The 20,307-nt window shown below is 46.6% G+C and overlaps 1 protein-coding gene across 4 annotated transcripts in view; it reads right to left on the reverse strand.

The window, feature by feature from the left end:
• RAD51 (RAD51 recombinase) overlaps positions 1-18,909 on the reverse strand; it is a 45,316-nt gene extending 26,407 nt beyond the window's left edge. The window contains exons 1-5 of one of the 4 annotated variants that reach the window (XM_033190541.1): positions 18,272-18,767; positions 14,284-14,372; positions 10,632-10,769; positions 5,046-5,163; positions 1,010-1,101 (exon numbers count right to left, since the gene is read on the reverse strand). In XM_033190541.1, the coding sequence (XP_033046432.1) occupies positions 1,010-1,101; positions 5,046-5,163; positions 10,632-10,769; positions 14,284-14,370 (435 nt within the window). In that variant the 5' untranslated portion in view covers positions 14,371-14,372; positions 18,272-18,767. Of the gene's footprint in view, positions 1-1,009; positions 1,102-5,045; positions 5,164-10,631; positions 10,770-14,283; positions 14,373-18,094; positions 18,246-18,271; positions 18,768-18,822 lie in introns of those variants that run through there. The other 3 variants (XM_033190538.1, XM_033190539.1, XM_033190540.1) reach the window with 3 other exon arrangements.
• Positions 18,910-20,307: the final 1,398 nt, after the last annotated feature.

Consider the following 20,307-nt stretch of genomic DNA (forward strand, 5'->3'; position numbering starts at 1 on the left):
CTGGAATGCAATGGTGCGATCTCAGCTCACTGCAACCTCCGCCTCCCAGGTTCAAGCAATTCTCCTGTCTCAGCCTCCCAAGTAGCTGGGATTACAGGCACGTGCCAACATGCTCAGCTAATTTTTGTACTTTTAGTAGAGATGGGGTTTCACCATGTTGGTCAGGCTGGTCTTGAACTCCTGATCTCAAGTGATCCGCCCGGCTCGGCCTCCCAAAGTGCTGGGATTACAGACGTGAGCCATCATGCCTGGCCGGTCATCTTGAATTTACAGTGAAGTCAGTCAGCTTTATTATACGATTTTTCTCCAGCGTAATCTGCTATTTGGGTACAGACACTGAGAAGACAGATGAGTTTCATCTAATGTTGGCATCTCTTCAAGTGGGTATGTAAACTGAGGTTATTTGCAAGAGAATTACTTTAATGATGAATCATAAAATCTAGACTAATGAAGAAGATGGAGGGCTGGGCACAGTGGTTCACGGCTATAATCCCAGCACTTTGGGAGGCCGAGGAGGGCGGATCACTTGAGGTCAGGAATTCAAGAGCAGCCCGGCCAACATGGTAAAACCCCGTCTCTACTACAAACACAAAAATTAGCCGGGCATGCTGGTGGGCATCTGTAATCCCAGGTACTCAGGAGGCTGATGAAGGAGAATCACTTGAATCGGAGAGGAGGTTGCAATGAGCTGAGATCACACCACTGCACTCAAGCCAGGGCGAAAGAGCAAGAATCTGTCTCAAAAACAGGAAAAAAAAGCAAGTAAAGGCAGGAAAGGCCTGGTAGGAAAGTATGTGAAATCAATGTATCTGAAAGGAGATCAATGATTTGGAAGTTTCCATGATATGGAAGAATTTTGCAGTAGGAGTCTATTTTCTAACTATTAACAGCTATAAGATTCTTGAGGACAGAGACAGTGCCTTTTATGGCCATCCTAACAAGACGCTTGCAACTAGCAGGAATGAAGTAATGTTTGCTTATTTGATTAGCCATAGCCCCAATAGCTCACCTGGCAGGTGACAGCTAGTGTATGACAGATCTGGGTCTTCCCAGTTCGGAATTCTCCAAACATTTCTGTGATAGATCCAGTCTCAATTCCACCTAAAAGAGCAGTAAGAAATACCTCTTAGCATAATACAAACATTTAGAAACTGTAGTCACAGAAATGTTCTTGGAGCTTAAGAGAAAGATATTTACATAAATTAAAAATTCGATTTCCAACAATCGATTTTTCAAAAATGTATTTTGAGGCTAGCCATGGTGGCTCAGGCCTGTAATCCCAGCACTTTAGGAAGCTGAGGTAGGCTGATTGCTTGAGTTCAGGAGTTCAAGACCAGCCTGGGCAACATGGTGAAGGCCTGTCTCTACAAAAAATACAAAAATTAGCCGGGCATGTAGTGCCAGCTGGATGCCTATAGTGCCAGCTACTCAGGAGCTAAGATGAGAGGATCACTTGAGCCTGGGAGGCAGAAGCTGCAGTGAGCCGAGATCATGCCACTGCACTCCAGCCTAGGTGACACAGTGAGACCCTGTTTCAAAACAAACAAACTAAAAGTATTTTGAAATAATTATAGATTTATAGATAGTTGCAAATAAGGCCAGGTGCAGTGGCTCATGCCTGTAATCCCAGCACTTTGGGAGGCCAAGGCAGGCGAATCACCAGCAGCCTGGCCAACATTGTGAAACTTCGTCTCTACTAAAAATACAAAAATCAGCTGGACATGGTGATGGGCACCTGTAATCCCAGCTACTCAGCAGGCTGAAGCAGGAGAATCACTTGAACCTGGGAGGCGGAGGTTGCAGTGAGCCGAGATCACATCACTGCACTCCAGCCTGGGTGACAGAGTGAGACACCTTCTTAAAAAAAAAAAAAAAAAAAAAAAAAAGGCTGGGCACAATATGGTGAAACACCATCTCTACTAAAAATACAAAAATTAGCCGGGCATGGTGGCCCATGCCTGCAGTCCCAGCTACTCGGGAGGCTGAGGCAGAAGAATCACTTGAACCCAGGGGGTGGAAGTGGCAGTGAGCCGAGATCACATTACTGCACTCCAGCGTGGGCGACAGAGCAAGACTCTGTCTCAAAAAAAAAAAGCTGGGTGCAGTGACTCATGCTTGTAATTCCAGCACTTTGGGAGACTGAGGTGGGTGGATCAGGAGGTCAGGAGTCTGCGACCAGCCTGGCCAAGATGGTGAAACCCCGTCTCTACTAAAAATACAAAACTTAGCCAGGCACGGTGGCAGGGGCTTGTCATCCCAGCTACTCATGAGGCTGAGGCAAGAGAATCGCTTGAACCCGGGAGTCAGGGGTTGCAGTGAGCTGAGATCATGCCACTGCACTCTTAGCCTGGGCAACAGAGCAAGACTCTGTCTTTAAAAAAAAAACAAACAAGGCCAGGCGTAGTGGCTCACGCTTGTAATCCCAGCACTTTGGGAGGCTGAGGCGGGCGGATCATGAGGTCAGGAGATCGAGACCATCCTGGTTAACATGGTGAAACCCCGTCTCTACTAAAAATACAAAAAATTAGTGGGGCATGGTGGCGGGCACCTGTAGTCCCAGCTACTCGGGAGGCTGAGGCAGCAGAATGGCGTGAACCTGGGAGGCAGAGCTTGTAGTGAGCCTAGATCATGCCACTGCACTCCAGCCTGGGCAACAGTGCGAGACTGTCTCAAACAAACAAGCAAAACCATAGGGAGGTTCTATGCACCTAGCCTTCTGCAGTGTTAACATCTTGCAGAGTGATAGTACAGCACTGCTATTAGAAAACTGACATTGGGGGCCGGGCACAGTGGCACACACCTGTAATCCCAGCACTCTGGGATGCTGAGGCAAGGCAGATCATCTGAGGTCAGGAGTTCGAAACCAACCTAGCCAACATGGTGAAACCTCATCTCTACTAAAAATACAAAAATTAGCCGGGCATGGTGGCCCATGCCTGCAGTCCCAGCTACTCGGAGGCTGAGGCAGAAGAATCACTTGAACCCAGGGGGTGGAAGTGGCAGTGAGCCGAGATCACATTACTGCACTCCAGCGTGGGCGACAGAGCAAGACTCTGTCTCAAAAAAAAAAAGCTGGGTGCAGTGACTCATGCTTGTAATTCCAGCACTTTGGGAGACTGAGGTGGGTGGATCAGGAGGTCAGGAGTCTGCGACCAGCCTGGCCAAGATGGTGAAACCCCGTCTCTACTAAAAATACAAAACTTAGCCAGGCACGGTGGCAGGGGCTTGTCATCCCAGCTACTCATGAGGCTGAGGCAAGAGAATCGCTTGAACCCGGGAGTCAGGGGTTGCAGTGAGCTGAGATCATGCCACTGCACTCTTAGCCTGGGCAACAGAGCAAGACTCTGTCTTTAAAAAAAAAACAAACAAGGCCAGGCGTAGTGGCTCACGCTTGTAATCCCAGCACTTTGGGAGGCTGAGGCGGGCGGATCATGAGGTCAGGAGATCGAGACCATCCTGGTTAACATGGTGAAACCCCGTCTCTACTAAAAATACAAAAAATTAGCGGGCATGGTGGCGGGCACCTGTAGTCCCAGCTACTCGGGAGGCTGAGGCAGCAGAATGGCGTGAACCTGGGAGGCAGAGCTTGTAGTGAGCCTAGATCATGCCACTGCACTCCAGCCTGGGCAACAGTGCGAGACTCTGTCTCAAACAAACAAGCAAAACCATAGGGAGGTTCTATGCACCTAGCCTTCTGCAGTGTTAACATCTTGCAGAGTGATAGTACAGCACTGCTATTAGAAAACTGACATTGGGGGCCGGGCACAGTGGCACACACCTGTAATCCCAGCACTCTGGGATGCTGAGGCAAGGCAGATCATCTGAGGTCAGGAGTTCGAAACCAACCTAGCCAACATGGTGAAACCTCATCTCTACTAAAAATACAAAAATTAGCTGGGCGTGGTGGCACTCGCCTGTAGTCCCAGCTACTTGGGAGGCTGAAGCAGGAGAATCACTTGAACCCAGGAGGCGGACGTTGCAGTGAGCTGAGATTATGCCACTGCACTCTGGCCTGGGTAACACAGCAAGACTCTCTCTCAAAAAAAAAGGAAAGAAAACTGACATTGGGCCAGGAGAGGTGGCTCAAGCCTATAATCCCAGCAGTTTCGGAGGCTGAGGCAGAAGAATGGCTTGAGCTCAGGATTTCGAGACCAGCCGGACAACATAGTGAGGCCCTGTCTCAAAAAAAAAAAAAAAAATTAGACAGGAAGTAAATGACCGTAGTCCTAGCTCTGGGGAGACTGAGGCTAGAAGATCACTTGAGCCCAGGAAGCAGAGGTTGCAGTGAGCTGAGACCATGCCACTGCACTCCAGCCTGGGTGACAGAGTGAGACCCTGTCTCAAAAAATAAATAATAAGGTCGAAAGCTTTATAGTTTTCCCTGAAGTCCTGAAGATTAGTGTGTAGACAATGAGTAGTATTGAAACACAGATGTTTTAACCAGTCATCAGGTCTTCAACCCTGTGGTAGAGGAGGTTATAATTATAGTTACTTCCTTAAGCAAAAGGAGCTTACTCTCTCAATGCAATATTAAATGGAGACTAAATTATTTAATTTGCAGGTAAGTTTAGTATTTTATAAATAAGGTCCTACCTTGCAGCAGTCTTACCTCTTCAATGTAGGTACTTCCTTTATCTCTCTTTTTTTTTTTGAGACAGAGTTTTGCTCGTCACCCAGGCTGGAGCACAGTGGCGCAATCTTGGCTCACAGCAACCTCCGTCTTCCGGGTTCAAGCGATTCTCCTGCCTCAGCCTCCCAAGTAGCTGGGATCACAGGCATGTGCCACCATGCCCAGATAATTTTGTACTTTTAATAGGTTTCTCCATCTTGGCTGGGCTGGTCTCGAACTCCTAACCTCAGGTGATCTGCCCCACCTTGACCTCCCAAAGTGCTGAGATTACAGGCATGAGCCACTGCACCTGGCCTTCCTTTATCTCTTTATCATTATCTAACAAGTAAATGCTATCCAAACATTTCAATTTTGTTCCATAACCTGGAAGCTTTCCTAACTAGAGTTCACAACACAGAATAAGGGATTACTACACCTTGAAGTAGTTTGTCAAGCTCTTTGGAGCCAGTAGTAATCTGTATGATCTCTGACCGCCTTTGGTGGAATTCAGTTGCAGTGGTGAAACCCATTGGAACTAATTTAGCTGCCTCAGCCTGGGAAAAATAAGAAATGTTAAATCAACAAAATAATATTCCTTACTACAGTGATCTTGAGGGCAAAAAATATATATATAAAGAAAAAAGAAATATTAGTAAAACAAGAATCAGGTGTGCAATGAAACGAGAAAATATCTAATAAAATTACCAGGATGATTTCTCTTTAGGAAGTCATAAAACAGATAATCTCATTCAGAGACTCCATGAAGATCAATTTGTTAATCACCAATTCAAGTTAATATGCTAATACAGTTTTAAAAACTATTATAGATCCATACATATGTGTTTTGCCCAATTTATGACAAAAATGACAATACAGTACACCTTCATTTCCTGCTCCATCAACCGCAGACTGTATCCCTTAACTTCCTACTTTGTAAAAATGAGGACATTTGCCCTTCCATCTTTTCTCTCTCCATGGCTACTTCCCCACCTCTATCAGCCGTACCTTTTCTTTCATATTGTCTGGCTGAGAACATTCACATTCTATTTTGTAATTACAGATAAGTATTCTATAATAGCACTATGGGTTGATTCTAAAATTGAAAAGTAAATGCATTCAAATATGCAAAAATAAAGCAACACACTCCTAAATAACCAACAAGTCAAAGAAGAAATGACAAGGGAAATGAGAAAATATATTTTGCAATGAATGAAAATGAAGATAAACCAAAACTTACGGGCTCCAACAAAAGTAGTGCTCAGAGAGAAATTCATAGCTATAAATACCTATATTAGAAAAGAAACAGTGAAACCCCATCTCTACTAAAAAATACAAAAAACTAGCCGGGCATGGTGGTGGGCGCCTGTAGTCCCAGCTGCTCAGGAGGCTGAGGCAGGAGAATGGCGTGAACCCGAGAGGCGGAGCTTGCAGTGAGCTGAGATCCGGCCACTGCACTCCAGCCTGGGCGACAGAGCGAGACTCCGTCTCAAAAAAAAAAGAAAAAAAGGCTGGGTGCGGTGGCTCATGCCTGTAATCCCAGCACTTTGGGAGGCTGAGGTGGGAGGACTGCTGGAAGCCAGGAGTTTGAGACCAGCCTGAGCAACAAAGTGGGACCCTGGCTCTAAAAAATGTTTTAAAATTAGCAGGGCATGGCTGGGCACGGTGGCTCACGCCTGTAATCCCAGCACTTTGGGAGGGTGAGGTGGGCAGATCACGAAGTCAGGAGTTCAAGACCAGCCTGCCCAATATGGTGAAACCCACCTCTACTAAAAATACAAAAATTAGCTGGGCATGGTGGCGTGCACCTGTAGTCCCAACTACTCAGGAGGCTGAAACAGGAGAACTGCTTGAACCCAGGTGGCGGACTGCAGTGAGCTGAGATCACACCACTGCACCCCAGCCTGGGCAACAGAGCGAGACTCCGTCAGAAAAAAAAAAAAAAATGGCCTGGCGTGGTGGCTTATGCCTATAATCCGAGCAGGCCGAGGCAGGCAGATCATGAGGTCAGGAGACCGAGACTATCCTGGATAACATGGTGAAATCCCATCTCTACTAAAAATACAAAAAATTAGCCAAGCATGGTAGCACGTGCCTGTAATCCCAGCCACTTGGGAAGCTGAGGCAGAAGAATCACTTGAACCCAAGAGGCGGAGGTTGCAGTGAGCAGAGATGGTGCCACTGCACTCCAGCCTGGGCACAGAGGGAGACTCTGTCTCAAAAAAAAAACAAAACAGACAAAAAAAAACAACAAATTAGCAGACCATTGTGGAGGGTGCCTGTGGTCCTAGTTACCTGGGAGGCTGAGGCAGGAGGTTTGTTTGAATCAGGAGTTGGAGGCTGCAGTGAGCTATAATCGCACCACTGCACTCCAACGAAGTAACAGAACAAGACTCTGTCTCAAAAAAATAAAACAGATAAATCATAACCTAACCTTCCAAAGAACAGCAAACAAAACAAAGCAAGCAGAAGGATGGAAATAATATAGGTTGGGTAGAAACTATTAGGTAAAGGACAGAATAATAGAGAAAAATCAATGAAACCAAAAGCTGGTTCTTTGAAAACATCAATAAAATTGACAAACTTTTAGCTGCACTGACCAAAAAAAAAGAGAAAAGACACAAATTACTAAAATCAAGAATGAAAGAGGGAACATTACTACTGACTTTATGGAAATAAAAAGTAGTATAAGGAAATCCTTTGAGCAACTCTATGTCAACAAGTTAGATAACTTAGATGAAATAAGCAAATTCCTAGAAAGATAAACTACCAAAACTCACTCAAGAAGAAAATCTAGGCCAGGCGCGGTGGCTCACGCCTGTAATAATCCCAGCACTTTGGGAGGCCGAGTCGGGCGGATCACGAGGTCAGGAGATGGAGACCATACTGGCTAACACAGTGAAACCCTGTCTCTACTAAAAATACAAAAAATTAGCCAGGCATAGTGGCAAGCACATGTAGTCCCAGCTACTTGGGAGGCTGAGGCAGGAGAATGGCGTGAACCTGGGAGTCGGAGCTTGTAGTGAGCTGAGATCGCGCCACTGCACTCCAGCCTGGGCGACAGAGCAAGACTCTGCCTCAAAAAAAAAAAAAAAAGAGGCCGGGCGCGGTGGCTCAAGCCTGTAATCCCAGCACTTTGGGAGGCCAAGACGGGCAGATCATGAGGTCAGGAGATCGAGACCATCCTGGCTAACACGGTGAAATCCCATCTCTACTAAAAAATACAAAAACCTAGCTGGGCGAGGTGGCGGGCACCTGTAGTCCCAGCTACTCAGGAGGCTGAGGCAGGAGAATGGCGTAAACCCGGGAGGTGGAGCTTGTAGTGAGCTGAGATCCGGCCACTGCACTCCAGCCTGGGCGACAAAGCGAGACTCTGTCTCAACAAAAAAAAAAAAAGAAAAAAAAAGAAAGAAAATCTAAATAGACCCAGGAAGAGTAAAAAGATTAAATTTTTATAATTTTAAAATTTCTCATGAAGGAAAAAAAATCAACAAATAGTTGAAAAAAATCAATGGGCCGGGTGCGGTGGCTCAAGCCTGTAATCCCAGCACTTTGGGAAGCCGAGACGGGCGGATCACGAGGTCAGGAGATCGAAACCATCCTGGCTAACATGGTGAAACCCCATCTCTACTAAAATATACAAAAAACTAGCCGGGCGAGGTGGCGGGCGCCTGTAGTCCCAGCTACTCGGGAGGCTGAGGCAGGAGAATGGCGTAAACCGGAAAGGCGGAGCTTGCAGTGAGCTGAGATCCGGCCACTGCACTCCAGCCTGGGCGACAGAGCGAGACTCCGTCTCAAAAAAAAAAAAAAAAAAAGAAAAAAAATCAATGAAAGTTTATTTTCTAAACTTTTCTATATATTTAATATTTCATTTAAAAATTTATTGCAGGGCCAGGTGCATTGGCTCACGCCTGTAATCCCAGCACTTTGGGAGACTGAGATGGGCGGATTACCCAACGCCAGGATTTTGAGACCAGCCTGGCCAATTCATATACTGTCAATTCAGTGCAACAAACATATACTAGACACTTACTCTGTATGAAACACAGTCCCAGGGACTCTGAAGGATATGGAGAAAAAGAAGAGCAGATTCTTGCCTCCACAGAGCTTATAATTTATCCAGGAAGATACACTATACAAAATAACTATAGTACAAGTAGATGTGATGGGTAAAATAAGAAGTACTAACAAAAGAACCATGGGAGCTCAAGGAATATAGACTACTTCCTTTGGTGAAAAACAGAAAGAGAAGGTATTAGCAAAGACGAAACTGGTAGAAATGGCCAGGTTAGTGGCACGTGCCTGTACTCCCAGCTACTCAAGAGGCTGAGCAGAATTCCTTGAGCCCAAGAGTTTGAAGCTGCAGTGAGCTATGATGATGCCACTGCACTCCAGCCTGGGCAACAGAGTGAGAGTCTGTCTCTCTCTCTCTCTTTTTTTTTTTAAAAAAAAAGGTAGGCACAGTGGCTCGTGCCTGTAATTTCAGCACTTTGGGAGGCTGAGGCAGGTGGATTCCTTGAGGCCAGGAGTTTGAGACCAGCCTGGGCAACATGGTGAAACCCCATCTCAACTGAAAATACAAAAAGTAACCAAGTGTGGTGGTGGGCGCCTGTAATCCCAGCTACTTGGGAGGTTGAGGCAGGAGAATCACTTGAACCTGGGAGGCAGAGGTTGCAGTGAGCCAAGCCAAGATTGCACCACTGTGCTCCAGCCTAGGTGACACAGCGAGACTCTGCCTCAAAAAAAAAAAAAAAAAGGAAAACAATGCAATCATAATCTTTACTGGCCAGAAACTAAGAACATAAAATATTGAAAAGTTAAGACACATATGTCTATACCATTTTGCATCTCAAATCATGTGTTCTAGGTTGCATTTTTGTGTTCATAGAAGCAGAGAAGTGACTTGATTTCTGAAATCAAGATCTCACAAGGCAAAAAGTAAAGATCCTGTCAGCATTTCTTCATTCACAAAAACTGATGCCCAAAAAGCGACAAAAGAAAGACTTTAGGGACCCCTACTGGCTTAGTCAATATGACAATCTTTTAACAAAAGTACTGTTAAGGACTCAGAACTCTTTCTTATTTCCAATTAAGCAACCACTTCAACAAATATTCATTTATTTGAGTAATCCAATAAATTTATCTAACGCTAACAGTAATCAATATGTGAAAATACAATTTTATAAATAAATATTTGCAGCAGGAGAAGGTCGCTCACACCTGTTATCTCAGAACTTTAGGAGGCTTAGGTGGGCGGATCACAAGGTCAGGAGATCAAGAACATCCTGGCCAACATGGTGAAACCCTGTCTCTACCAAAAATACAAAAATAAGCTGGGCGTGGTGGCACATATCTGTAGTCCCAGCTACTGGGGAGGCTGAGGCAAGAGAATCACTTGAACCTGGGAGGCGGAGGTTGCAGTGAGCCGAGATTGCACTATTGCACTCCAGCCTGGCAATAGAGCAAGACTCTGTATCAAAAAAAAAAAAAAAAATCTGCTCTATACTATATAAAACTTCAAGGGTAAAGGCAATAAAACTGTGTAACTATATAAATACTGAAGGAATACGTTCATAAAACAAAATGTAACCATGGGGAAGTATGGATGTTAAAGAACTATATGAAGCTAGAAAAATAAATAGGCCAGGCACAGTAGCTCACACCTGTAATCCCAGCACTTTGGGAGGCTGAGGCAGGTGAATCACCTGAGCTCAGGAGTTCGAGACTACCCCAGCATGGTGGCATGTGCCTGTAGTCCCAGCTACTTGGGAGACTGAGGTGGAAGAATCGCTTGAGCTTAAGAGGCGAAGGCTGCAGTGAGCTGAGATGGCACCACTGCACTCCAGGTTGTGTGACAGAGCAAGAACCTGTCTCCAAAAAAAAAAAAAGAAACAGGTAACAGTCACCCATGGAAAGGAGAAGGAGATGACAGAAGAATGAGAGATGGAAGGAAGAAGTCTTTCACTACATTATCTTTTGTACTATTCCCACTAATGCCTCCCTAGGTCAACTAAGCAGTACTTACCAGAATTTTATCAGCTTTGGCTTCACTAATTCCCTTAATATTTATTAGCTCCTTCTTTGGTGCATAGGCAACAGCCTCCACAGTATGGAATCCAGCTTCTTCCAATTTCTTCACATCGTTGGCATTTATGCCACACTGCTGCAAATGAAGAAAACCATGGATAAATTTAAGCTTTAGTTCTCTAATCTAACACAGATGATATGTGTCCTACATACTTCACAGAGGTGCTTGAAGACTTGTAATACAACTGTCCCTTGAAATCCTGGGGTGGGGAGATGGGAAGTTGGTTCCAGGATCCCCAGCAGATAACAAAATACAAGAATGCTCAAGTCTCTTACATAAAATGGCATATTACCTGCATATAACCTCTGTACATCCTCCTGTATACTTTTTTTTTGATATGTAGTTGATTGAATTTTTGATATGTAGTTTGTTGAATTTGCTGATGCAGAATCCAGGGATATAGAGAGCCTACTGGATTATATGCAAAAGCTGAAAAATGAGCCCTATATATGAGGTACTTAATAACAAATTAACAACCTTTTCATTATCAAAATCAATAATTTTAAAATAGCACTATGCCATGTATATTAAAAAGAACTCTTATTAGCAATTGGAATTAAAAAGTAACTCCCAACCTTTTTTTTGTGACCCTAAATGATCTCTGAGACTTTGGGCCCTACAAGATCACTTTAAGACAGTGTCGGCCGGGCGCGGTGGCTCAAGCCTGTAATCCTAGCACTTTGGGAGGCCGAGACGGGCGGATCACGAGGTCAGGAGATCGAGACCATCCTGGCTAACACGGTGAAACCCCGTCTCTACTAAAAAATACAAAAAACTAGCCGGGCGAGGTGGCGGGCGCCTGTAGTCCCAGCTACTCCGGAGGCTGAGGCAGGAGAATAGCGTGAACCCGGGAGGCGGAGCTTGCAGTGAGCTGAGATCCGGCCACTGCACTCCAGCCTGGGCGACACAGCAAGACTCCGTCTCAAAAAAAAAAAAAAAAAAAAAAAAAAAAAGACAGTGTTGTGGCCGGGTGCGGTGGCTCAAGCCTGTATCCCAGCACTTTGGGAGGCCGAGGCGGGCGGATCACAAGGTCAGGAGATCGAGACCATCCTGGCTAACACGGTGAAACCCGTCTCTACTAAAAAGCACAAAAAACTAGCCGGGCGACGTGGCGGGCGCCTGTAGTCCCAGCTACTCGGGAGGCTGAGGCAGGAGAATGGCGTGAACCCGGGAGGCGGAGCTTGCAGTGAGCTGAGATCCGGCCACTACACTCCAGCTTGGGCGACAGAGCGAGACTCCGTCTCAAAAAAAAAAAAAAAAAAAAAAAAAAGCCGGGCGCGGTGGCTCAAGCCTGTATCCCAGCACTTTGGGAGGCTGAGAAGGGCGGATCACAAGGTCAGGAGATCGAGACCATCCTGGCTAACACGGTGAAACCCGTCTCTACTAAAAAAATACAAAACCTAGCCGGGCGAGGTGGTGGGCGCCTATAGTCCCAGCTACTCGGGAGGCTGAGGCAGGAGAATGGCGTAAACTCGGGAGGCGGAGCTTGCAGTGAGCTGAGATCTGGCCACTGCACTCCAGCCTGGGCGACAGAGCGAGACTCCGTCTCAAAAAAAAAAAAAAAAAAAAAAAGATAGTGTTGCTCAGTAATTTCCACATCAAGCACATAAAAAATGATATTTTTACACTCTGATAGGGTAAACAGATAAGGTTGCTCAGAATGAAAAAGCACTATCTTGGCCTATCAATACCTTTTTTGTTGAACAATGACCAGAAAGCTCTGCTCTAACAACTGACATTAACAGTGAGGAAAACTACTTTTTGTCAGGGACTTTTATATCTCTTCTTAAACCACCCAAATCCACCTTTCTTCCTATATTCAAGTCAGCTTTGGTTTCATTAGCCACCAAAACCATGACTTCTGGGAAAACATGAGTTAGTAGGTGAATGTGAGTGTATTCAGGGGTTGGGAGAATTTAGAAGAGGGGAGAGATAGCCGGGCGAGGTGGCTGCGCCTGTAGTCCAGCTACTCGGGAGGCTGAGGCAGAGAATGGCGTAAACCCGGAGGCGGAGCTTGCAGTGAGCTGAGATCCGGCCACTGCACTCCAGCCCGGGCGACAGAGCAAGACTCCGTCTCAAAAAAAAAAAAAAAAAAAAAAAAAAAAAAAAAAAGAAGAAGAGGGGAGAGATTAGTTTGCCATATAAGCCATGTCTGCTGTTAATATTTAAGCAATAAGCAATATGCATGTATGAGTATAAGGATGCTCATGGCACCAGAAGTTATGACTCTGAACTTTAAAATGTTTATCACAAATCCATTTAAGTAACTTCTAGAGTCTTTTTTAAATAAGCTTTTTGCGCTCCTAGAGTCTTGAAGATTAGTCGGAGATGGGAAATTTGAAAAAAGAGACAGAAGAATCAAGTCTTTCTCTGCTTTCCCCCTACTTATCTCAGCCCCAATCAGCTGCACTCACAGGGCAGTCTCTACACAATGGGCAGAAATAGTGTAAGGCCTCAGCTCTGGTGCTTAAGGTCCTTGTGCAGAATCCTGAATTGGAGCTTATCTCTTATACCATAATACCACCACAGCCTTCTCTCTGCCAATGACAGCTGACAGCACAAAGCTAGGGCAATAAAGAGAAGGTGCTTCCCTGTCTTCCTTGCATAACTGGTCCAGGCCACTATAATTCCCAGAATGGCACTTTCATACTTAGTGCAAACAGCACAGGATGCTTTGGCTGGGCGTGGTGGCTCATGACTGTAATCCTAGCAGTTTGGGACTCTGAGGCAGGTGGATTGCTTGAGGCCAGGAGTTCAAGACCAACCTGGTCAACACAGTAAGACCCATTTCTTAAAAACAAAACAAAAAACAGCACAGGCTGGGCACGGTGGCTCATGCCTGTAATCCCAGCACTTTGAGAGTCCAAGGCGGGTGGATCACCTGAGGTCAGGAGTTTGAGACTAGCCTGACCAACATAGAGAAACCCTGTCTCTACTAAAAAATACAAAAAAACTAGCCGGGTGAGGTGGCAGGCGCCTGTAGTCCCAGCTACTCTGGAGGCTGAGGCAGGAGAATGGCGTAAACCCAGGAGGCGGAGCTTGCAGTGAGCCGAGATCCAGTCACTGCACTCCAGCCTGGGCGACAGAGCAAGACTCCGTCTCCAAAAAATATATATATATATAAAATTAGCTGGGCATAGTAGCGCATGCCTATAATTCCAGCTACTTGGGAGGCTGAGGCAGGAGAATCGCTTGAACCTGGGAGGCAGAGGTTGTGGTGAGCTGAGATTGCGCCTCTGTACTCCAGCCTAGGCAACAAGAGCGAAACCCCCATCTCAAAACAAACAAACAAACAAAAGCACAGCACAGACATTCCACCATGGGATCCTAGGCCTCAGTTTCTGACAGTCCAGCTCTCAGAAATAAAAATGATAAAGTAGGAAGAGAATGGTTGACAAAGGAAGAGGCCCTGCCAGACATATTTAGCAACAATCTGCAGCCTTTCCACAGGATTATTGACAACACTTCTGAAAAATCTTGGGTCTTGACCTTGGTAGTAAACCTACAGTTTATGTAAAGGTTATAATACCTTCCACTAGGTAGAAGAATCTAGTATATATAATTCCAAAATTAGCAACTAAGCACATACCTCTAACCGTGAAATGGGTTGTGGGCCAAAGCTTTCTTCTTCCACTGAAGTATCTGCATTTGCTTCAAGCTGCATCTGCATTGCCATTACTGAAAAATACAAATGCCTATCAGTATAAACACTAGAGAAATAAGGTGCATCTCTCTCCCCATCTTCTATCTAGCTAGTTATATCAAAAAGACTTTAGGAAGAGCCAAGGCCATTCTCTTATTGTGTCTCTCTGTTCTCCTGCTTTATATTCCTTCAGAGTAGGGGCCAAGTTTTACTTATTTTTATATACCGCATTATACATTATAAATGTGTTTGCAAACAAATACTGCGTGATCTCACTCATATGTAGAATCTAAAAAAGTTGATATTGGCAGGGTGCAGAGGCTCATGCCTATAATCCCAGCACTTTAGGAGGCCTAGGTGGGTGGATCACGAGGTCAGGAGATCGAGACCATCCCGGCCAACATGTGAAACGCTGTCTCTACTAAAACTACAAATATTAGCAGGGTGTGGTGGCACACGCCTGTAATCCCAGCTACTCAGGAGGCTGAGGCAGGAGAATGGCTTGAACCTGGAAGGCAGAGATTGCAGTGAGCTGAGATCACGCCATTGTACTCCAGCTTCATGACAGAGCGAGACTGCGTCTCAAAAAAAAAAAAGTTCATCTCATACAAGGAACAAATAGAAGAGTAGTAACCAGAGACTGAGGAGAATGCAGCCGTTGCAGGGGGCGGGAAGGAGAGAGGCTGATCAACAGGCACAAAGTTTCAATTAGATAGGAGGAATAAGTTCTAGGGTTCTATTTCATAATAGGGTGACTACAGTAAACACTAATGTAATGAGTACTTCAAAACAGCCAGAAGAGAGTATTTTGAATGTTCTCACCAGAAAGAGAAATGACAAGTGTTTGAACTGAATTGATAGATATGCTGATACCCTGATTTGATCATTCATTATTCAATGTATATATGTACTGAAATATCAACTTGTATCTCATAAATATGTACAATCATCTGTCAAAAACAAAGTAAAACTTATTATTTTCACAACCTTGGGATATAAAAAGATTTCTTGAAACGGGATACATAATGCACTAGCCAAAAAGAAAAAGACTGAAAACTGAACTACATTTAAATTCAGCACTTCGGCCAGGCACTGTGGCTCAGGCCTGTAATCCCAGCACTTTAGGAGGCTGAGACGGGCAGATCACCTGAGTTCAGAAGTTCGAGACCAGCCTGACCAGCATGGAGAAATCCTGTCTCTACTAAAGAAAAATACAAAATTAGCCGGGCGTGGTGGCACATGCCTGTAATCCCAGCTACTCAGGAGGCTGAGGCAGGAGAAATGCTTGAACCCGGGAGGTGCAGGTTGCGGTGAGCCAAGATCATGCCATTGCACTCCAGCTTGGGCAACAAGAGTGACTCTCTGTCTCAAAAGGAAAAATAAATAAATAAATAAAATAAATAAAAAATAAATAATTTTAGCACTTCTTTTTTTTTTTTTTTTTTTTTTTTGAGACAGAGTCTCCCTCTATCGCTGGGGCTGGAGTGCAGTGGCGGGATCTCAGCTCACTGCAAGCTCCTCCTCCCGGGTTCCCGCCATTTTCCTGCCTCAGCCTCCGGAGTAGCTGGGACTACAGGCGCCCGCCACCTCGCCCGGCTAGATTTTTGTATTTTTTTAGTGGAGACGGGGTTTCACCGTGTTTTTTTAGTAGAGACGGGGTTTCACCCGGCCTAATTTAGCACTTCTATTTATCAAAGGACACCACTAAGAGAATGACAAGTCAAACCACAGTAGAGAAGAAAATATTTAGCACAAACATAACTGAGGGCTGATAACCAGAATATAAAGAACTTCGGCCGGGCGCGGTGGCTCAAGCCTGTAATCCCAGCACTTTGGGAGGCCGAGACGGGCGGATCACGAGGTCAGGAGATCGAGACTATCCTGGCTAACACGGTGAAACCCTGTCTCTACTAAAAAATACAAAAAACTAGCTGGGCGTGGTGGCGGGCGCCAGCAGTCCCAGCTACTCGGGAAGGTGAGGCAGGAGAATGGTGTAAACCCGGGAGGCGGAGCTTGCAGTGAGCTGAGATCCGGCCACTGCACTCCACCCTGCGCAACAGAGTGAGACTCCGTCTCAAAAAAAAAAAAAAGAACTTCACATCAGTAAGTAGAAAAATAGACAAGAGATTTGAACAAGTACATCATAGAAGATATCCAAATGGGAAAAACATATGAACAAATGCTCAACCTCATTAGTAATTAGGAAAATTAAAATCACATTGAGACATTACTGTGTAACCAGCAGAATAGCAAAAAAAAAAAAAATTTTTTTTTTTTTTTGAGACGGAGTCTTGCTCTGTCGCCCAGGCTGGAGTGCAGTGGCGCCATCTCGGCTCACTGCAAACTCCGCCTCCCGGCTCACTGCATCTCGGTTCACTGCAATTCTCCTGCCTCAGCCTCCCCAGTAGCTGGGACTACAGGTGCCCACCACCACACCCGGCTAATTTTTTTTGTATTTTTAGTAGAGACGGGGTTTCACCATGTTAGCCAGGATGGTCTCGATCTCCTGACCTCGTGATCCGCCCGTCTCGGCCTCCCAAAGTGCCGGGATTACAGGCGTAAGCCACCGCGCCCGGCCAGAATAGTTAATATAAAAGGCTGAAAATCGTGTTGTCAAGCATGTGAAACAACACTCAACACTCCTGACTTTTTTTATATAAAATTCAAAAACAAGCAACATTAGTTAATCGCATTAGAAACCAGTATACCAGTTACCACTGTAAAAAGGGTAAAATATTAAATACTACACAAAGAAGGCTTCTGGGGACCATTCTATTAAGTGGTGATTACGTAGGTGTACATTCATTTTGTCTTGCTCTACCGCCCAGGTTGGAGTGCAGTGGCCTGATCACGGCTCACTGTAGCTTATACCTCCCAGGCTAGATCCTCCCTTCTCAGCCTCCTGAATAGCTGGGCCTACAGGTGCACGCCATCAAGCCTGGCTAACTTTTTCTATTTGTAGAGATGCTGGTCTCACTATCTTGACCAGGCTGTTCTCGAACTCTTGGGCTCAATCGTCCTCCCGCCTCCACCTCCTAAAGTGCTGGGACTACAGACTTGAGACACTACACCCAGCCAGTATATTTTGTAATAATTCACGGAGTTGTATACAGTTGGGAATGTGCATTTTTCTACATGTATATTACATATCACTTTAGAAGCTTAAAAAAAAAAAAAACAGGGGCCAGGCGCGGTGGCTCACGCCTGTAATCCCAACACTTTGGGAGGCAGAGGCAGGTGGATAACCTGAGGTCAGGAGTTCGAACCAGCCTGACCAGCATGGTGAAACCCTGTCTCTACTAAAAATACAAAAATCAGCCGGTCGTGGTGGCGGGAACCTGTAATCCCAGCTCCTCGGGAGGCTGAGGTAGGAGAATCGCTTGAACCCGGAAGGCGGAGGTTGCAGTGAGCCGAGATCGCGCCACTACACTCCAGCCTGGGCTAAAGATAGCAAGACTTCATCTCAAAAAAAAAAAAGGTTTAAGAAAACCAAGCCTCACTTCAGATCATTCTCTAGGCATCATGCGAATGTTTTCCGCATTAGATGACGAAAATACTGTTTCGACAATTGCAGGTTGGTACTTTCTAAGCACGGTGTAACGGAAAGACAGACCAGGAATCCGGAAGCCCTGACTGTGATATTAAACAGCTGTGGCTACACCGCTCTGATCTCCGACTCCTCGCTCAAACTCATAAAACGGGTGTTGGCTATGAAGGCTCTAATGTTTCTCCCCTAGTTCTAAAGACTGGGGTCCACCTGTGTTTTCGCCCCAGTAACTGAGGGTCGGTCGGACGCGGACACGCCCTGCCACGTCCGGGTTTCACACTGCGCGCGGAGGCCCCACCTGCCGCTGAGCATTGGACAGGCCAGGACTCAGGTGGGCGACAACGAGCCGCGGTTATAGAGGGCCCGGCCTGCGCCTCACACACTCACCTTGGCCCTCAGCGCTGCTCTTTCCAGCGGGCCGCGCGCTCGGACTTCACCCCGCGGGGGTGACACGCGCCTGACCCGCGCGGACCCCAACGCCCCTGGCTTACGCCCTACTTCAAGTCTACTCGCTTGCCCCAGCCTTCTGCGCACAACCCAGACGAGTTTCAGCTCCCAGCTGCACGCCTCGGCAAGCGCCGCGCTCTCAAGGCTCGGTCTCTGGTCGCTGGGCGCGCTCCGCCGGCGGCTTTCAGAATTCGCGCCAAACCCTCTCGCCCAGGGTCACGCCCGCGTCGGCGTAACGTATCTCCGCCTCCCGGATCTGCCTTCTTGCCGCTTCCGCCCTGCGCGCTAGCCCAGGACTGGAGCTCGAGAGCTAGATCCTGCGCGAGGTTACGGACTGCCCTCTTCCCTTTTTGCGTAAGGACTAATTTAGACTTTACGCCGAGCGCAGTGGCTCACGCGCGTAGTCCCAGCTAACTCGGGAGACCGAGGCGAGAGGATCGTCTGAGCCTAGGAGTTTTCGAGGCCAACCACGGCAACGCCCCTACTCTTACCCTAGTCCCTCGCGGGTGGGGCGAGGGGTTTCGGGGGACGGTGGGGGAAGACATCCGAGTTGCTGTCTTCTGTTTACCAGATCGAAGACTACAACTCCCAAGAGGTAATGCGTCGGCCCGGGACTGCATCTTCCGGCATGCGCCGCCGGCGGGCCCGCGAGTTCCCACGGTCTTCCCAGCTGGACTATTACCTGGAGCCTTAGCACTCTTGTGGTTTGTTTCAGCAGTATCTGAACGTCAGCTTTTGGCGCTGGTCGCTTTGAGCCTCCGACTCACATTCCTGGAATCAGGTGCTTTCCAGGCCTCATGGAGGTGGAGCTGCTGAGGAAGCTCGAGAAGATGGATAGAAGTGGGAAATGGAGCTATCGGAGGGGAGAGGGAAATGGCTGGAATATTCGTCAATCTGTGGTGTTTTACTGGAGATTTGCAGGACTTCAGAGGAAGGGGGCATTGAATTTCATAACCTAAACCTAAATCTCGTCGTTTACCAGAAAGTTTTGACCCGTGATTCCAGTTTTAAAGGCTGAGTAGGGCGGAGAATCGCTTGAACCCGGGAGGAGGAGGTTGCAGGGAACCGAGATCTCGCCACTGTACTCCAGCGTGGGCGACAGAACGAGGGTGTCTCAAAACAACACAAGCTAGCCGAGTAGGATTTCTTGGGCGAAGTGGAAGACACTATAAGCAGATAGGGTAGTATTGGCATGGAAACGAACTACATGATTAAAGATTAGTATTATCTAGCGAGGGAGGAAAAGTGCCAGAACAAGTGCCGAAACTGGAAAGTTACATTTAGTTCAGGATATGAAGAGGCTTAAGATCATATAAGGCCTGCACAGTGGCTTACACCTGTAATCCCAGCACTTTGGGAAGCCAAGGCGGGGGAGGATCGCTTGAGCTCAGGAGTTGGAGGCCAGCCTGGGCAACATAGTGGGACCCCGTATCTCCAAAAAGAATAAACTGGGCATGGTGGCTTGTGCCTGTGGTCTCAGCTCTCCCGGAAGCTGAGGTGGGAGGATTGCTTGAGCTCAGGACGTCAAGGCTGCAGTCAGCTATGATGGGACACTGCACTCCAGCCTGGGCTACAGAGTGAGCCCTTGTCCCAAAAAGCAAACAACAACAACAAAACATGTAAGGAGAGGCCAGGCGCGGTGGCTCAAGCCTGTAATCCCAGCACTTTGGGAAGCCACGGTGGGTGGATCACGTGGTCAGTTCAAGACCAGCCTGGCCAAGATGGCAAAACCCCATCTCTACTAAAACTACAAAAAGTAGCTGGGCGTGGTGACGCATGCCAGTAATCCCAGCTACTTGGGAGGCTGAGGCACAGAATTGCTTGAACCTGGGAGGTGGAGGTTGCAGTGAGCCGAGATAGCCCCACTGCACTCCAGCCTGGGCAACAGAGCAAGACTCCGTCTCAAAAAATACATATATAAGGAGCTTTGGTCTCTAGGTACTGAATAAATCACTGAAAGTTTTTAAGAAGACAAG

The sequence above is a fragment of the Trachypithecus francoisi genome, unplaced genomic scaffold (assembly GCF_009764315.1).
Source record: "Trachypithecus francoisi isolate TF-2019V2 unplaced genomic scaffold, Tfra_2.0 Lachesis_group3, whole genome shotgun sequence".
Classification (NCBI taxonomy): Eukaryota; Metazoa; Chordata; class Mammalia; order Primates; family Cercopithecidae; genus Trachypithecus; species Trachypithecus francoisi.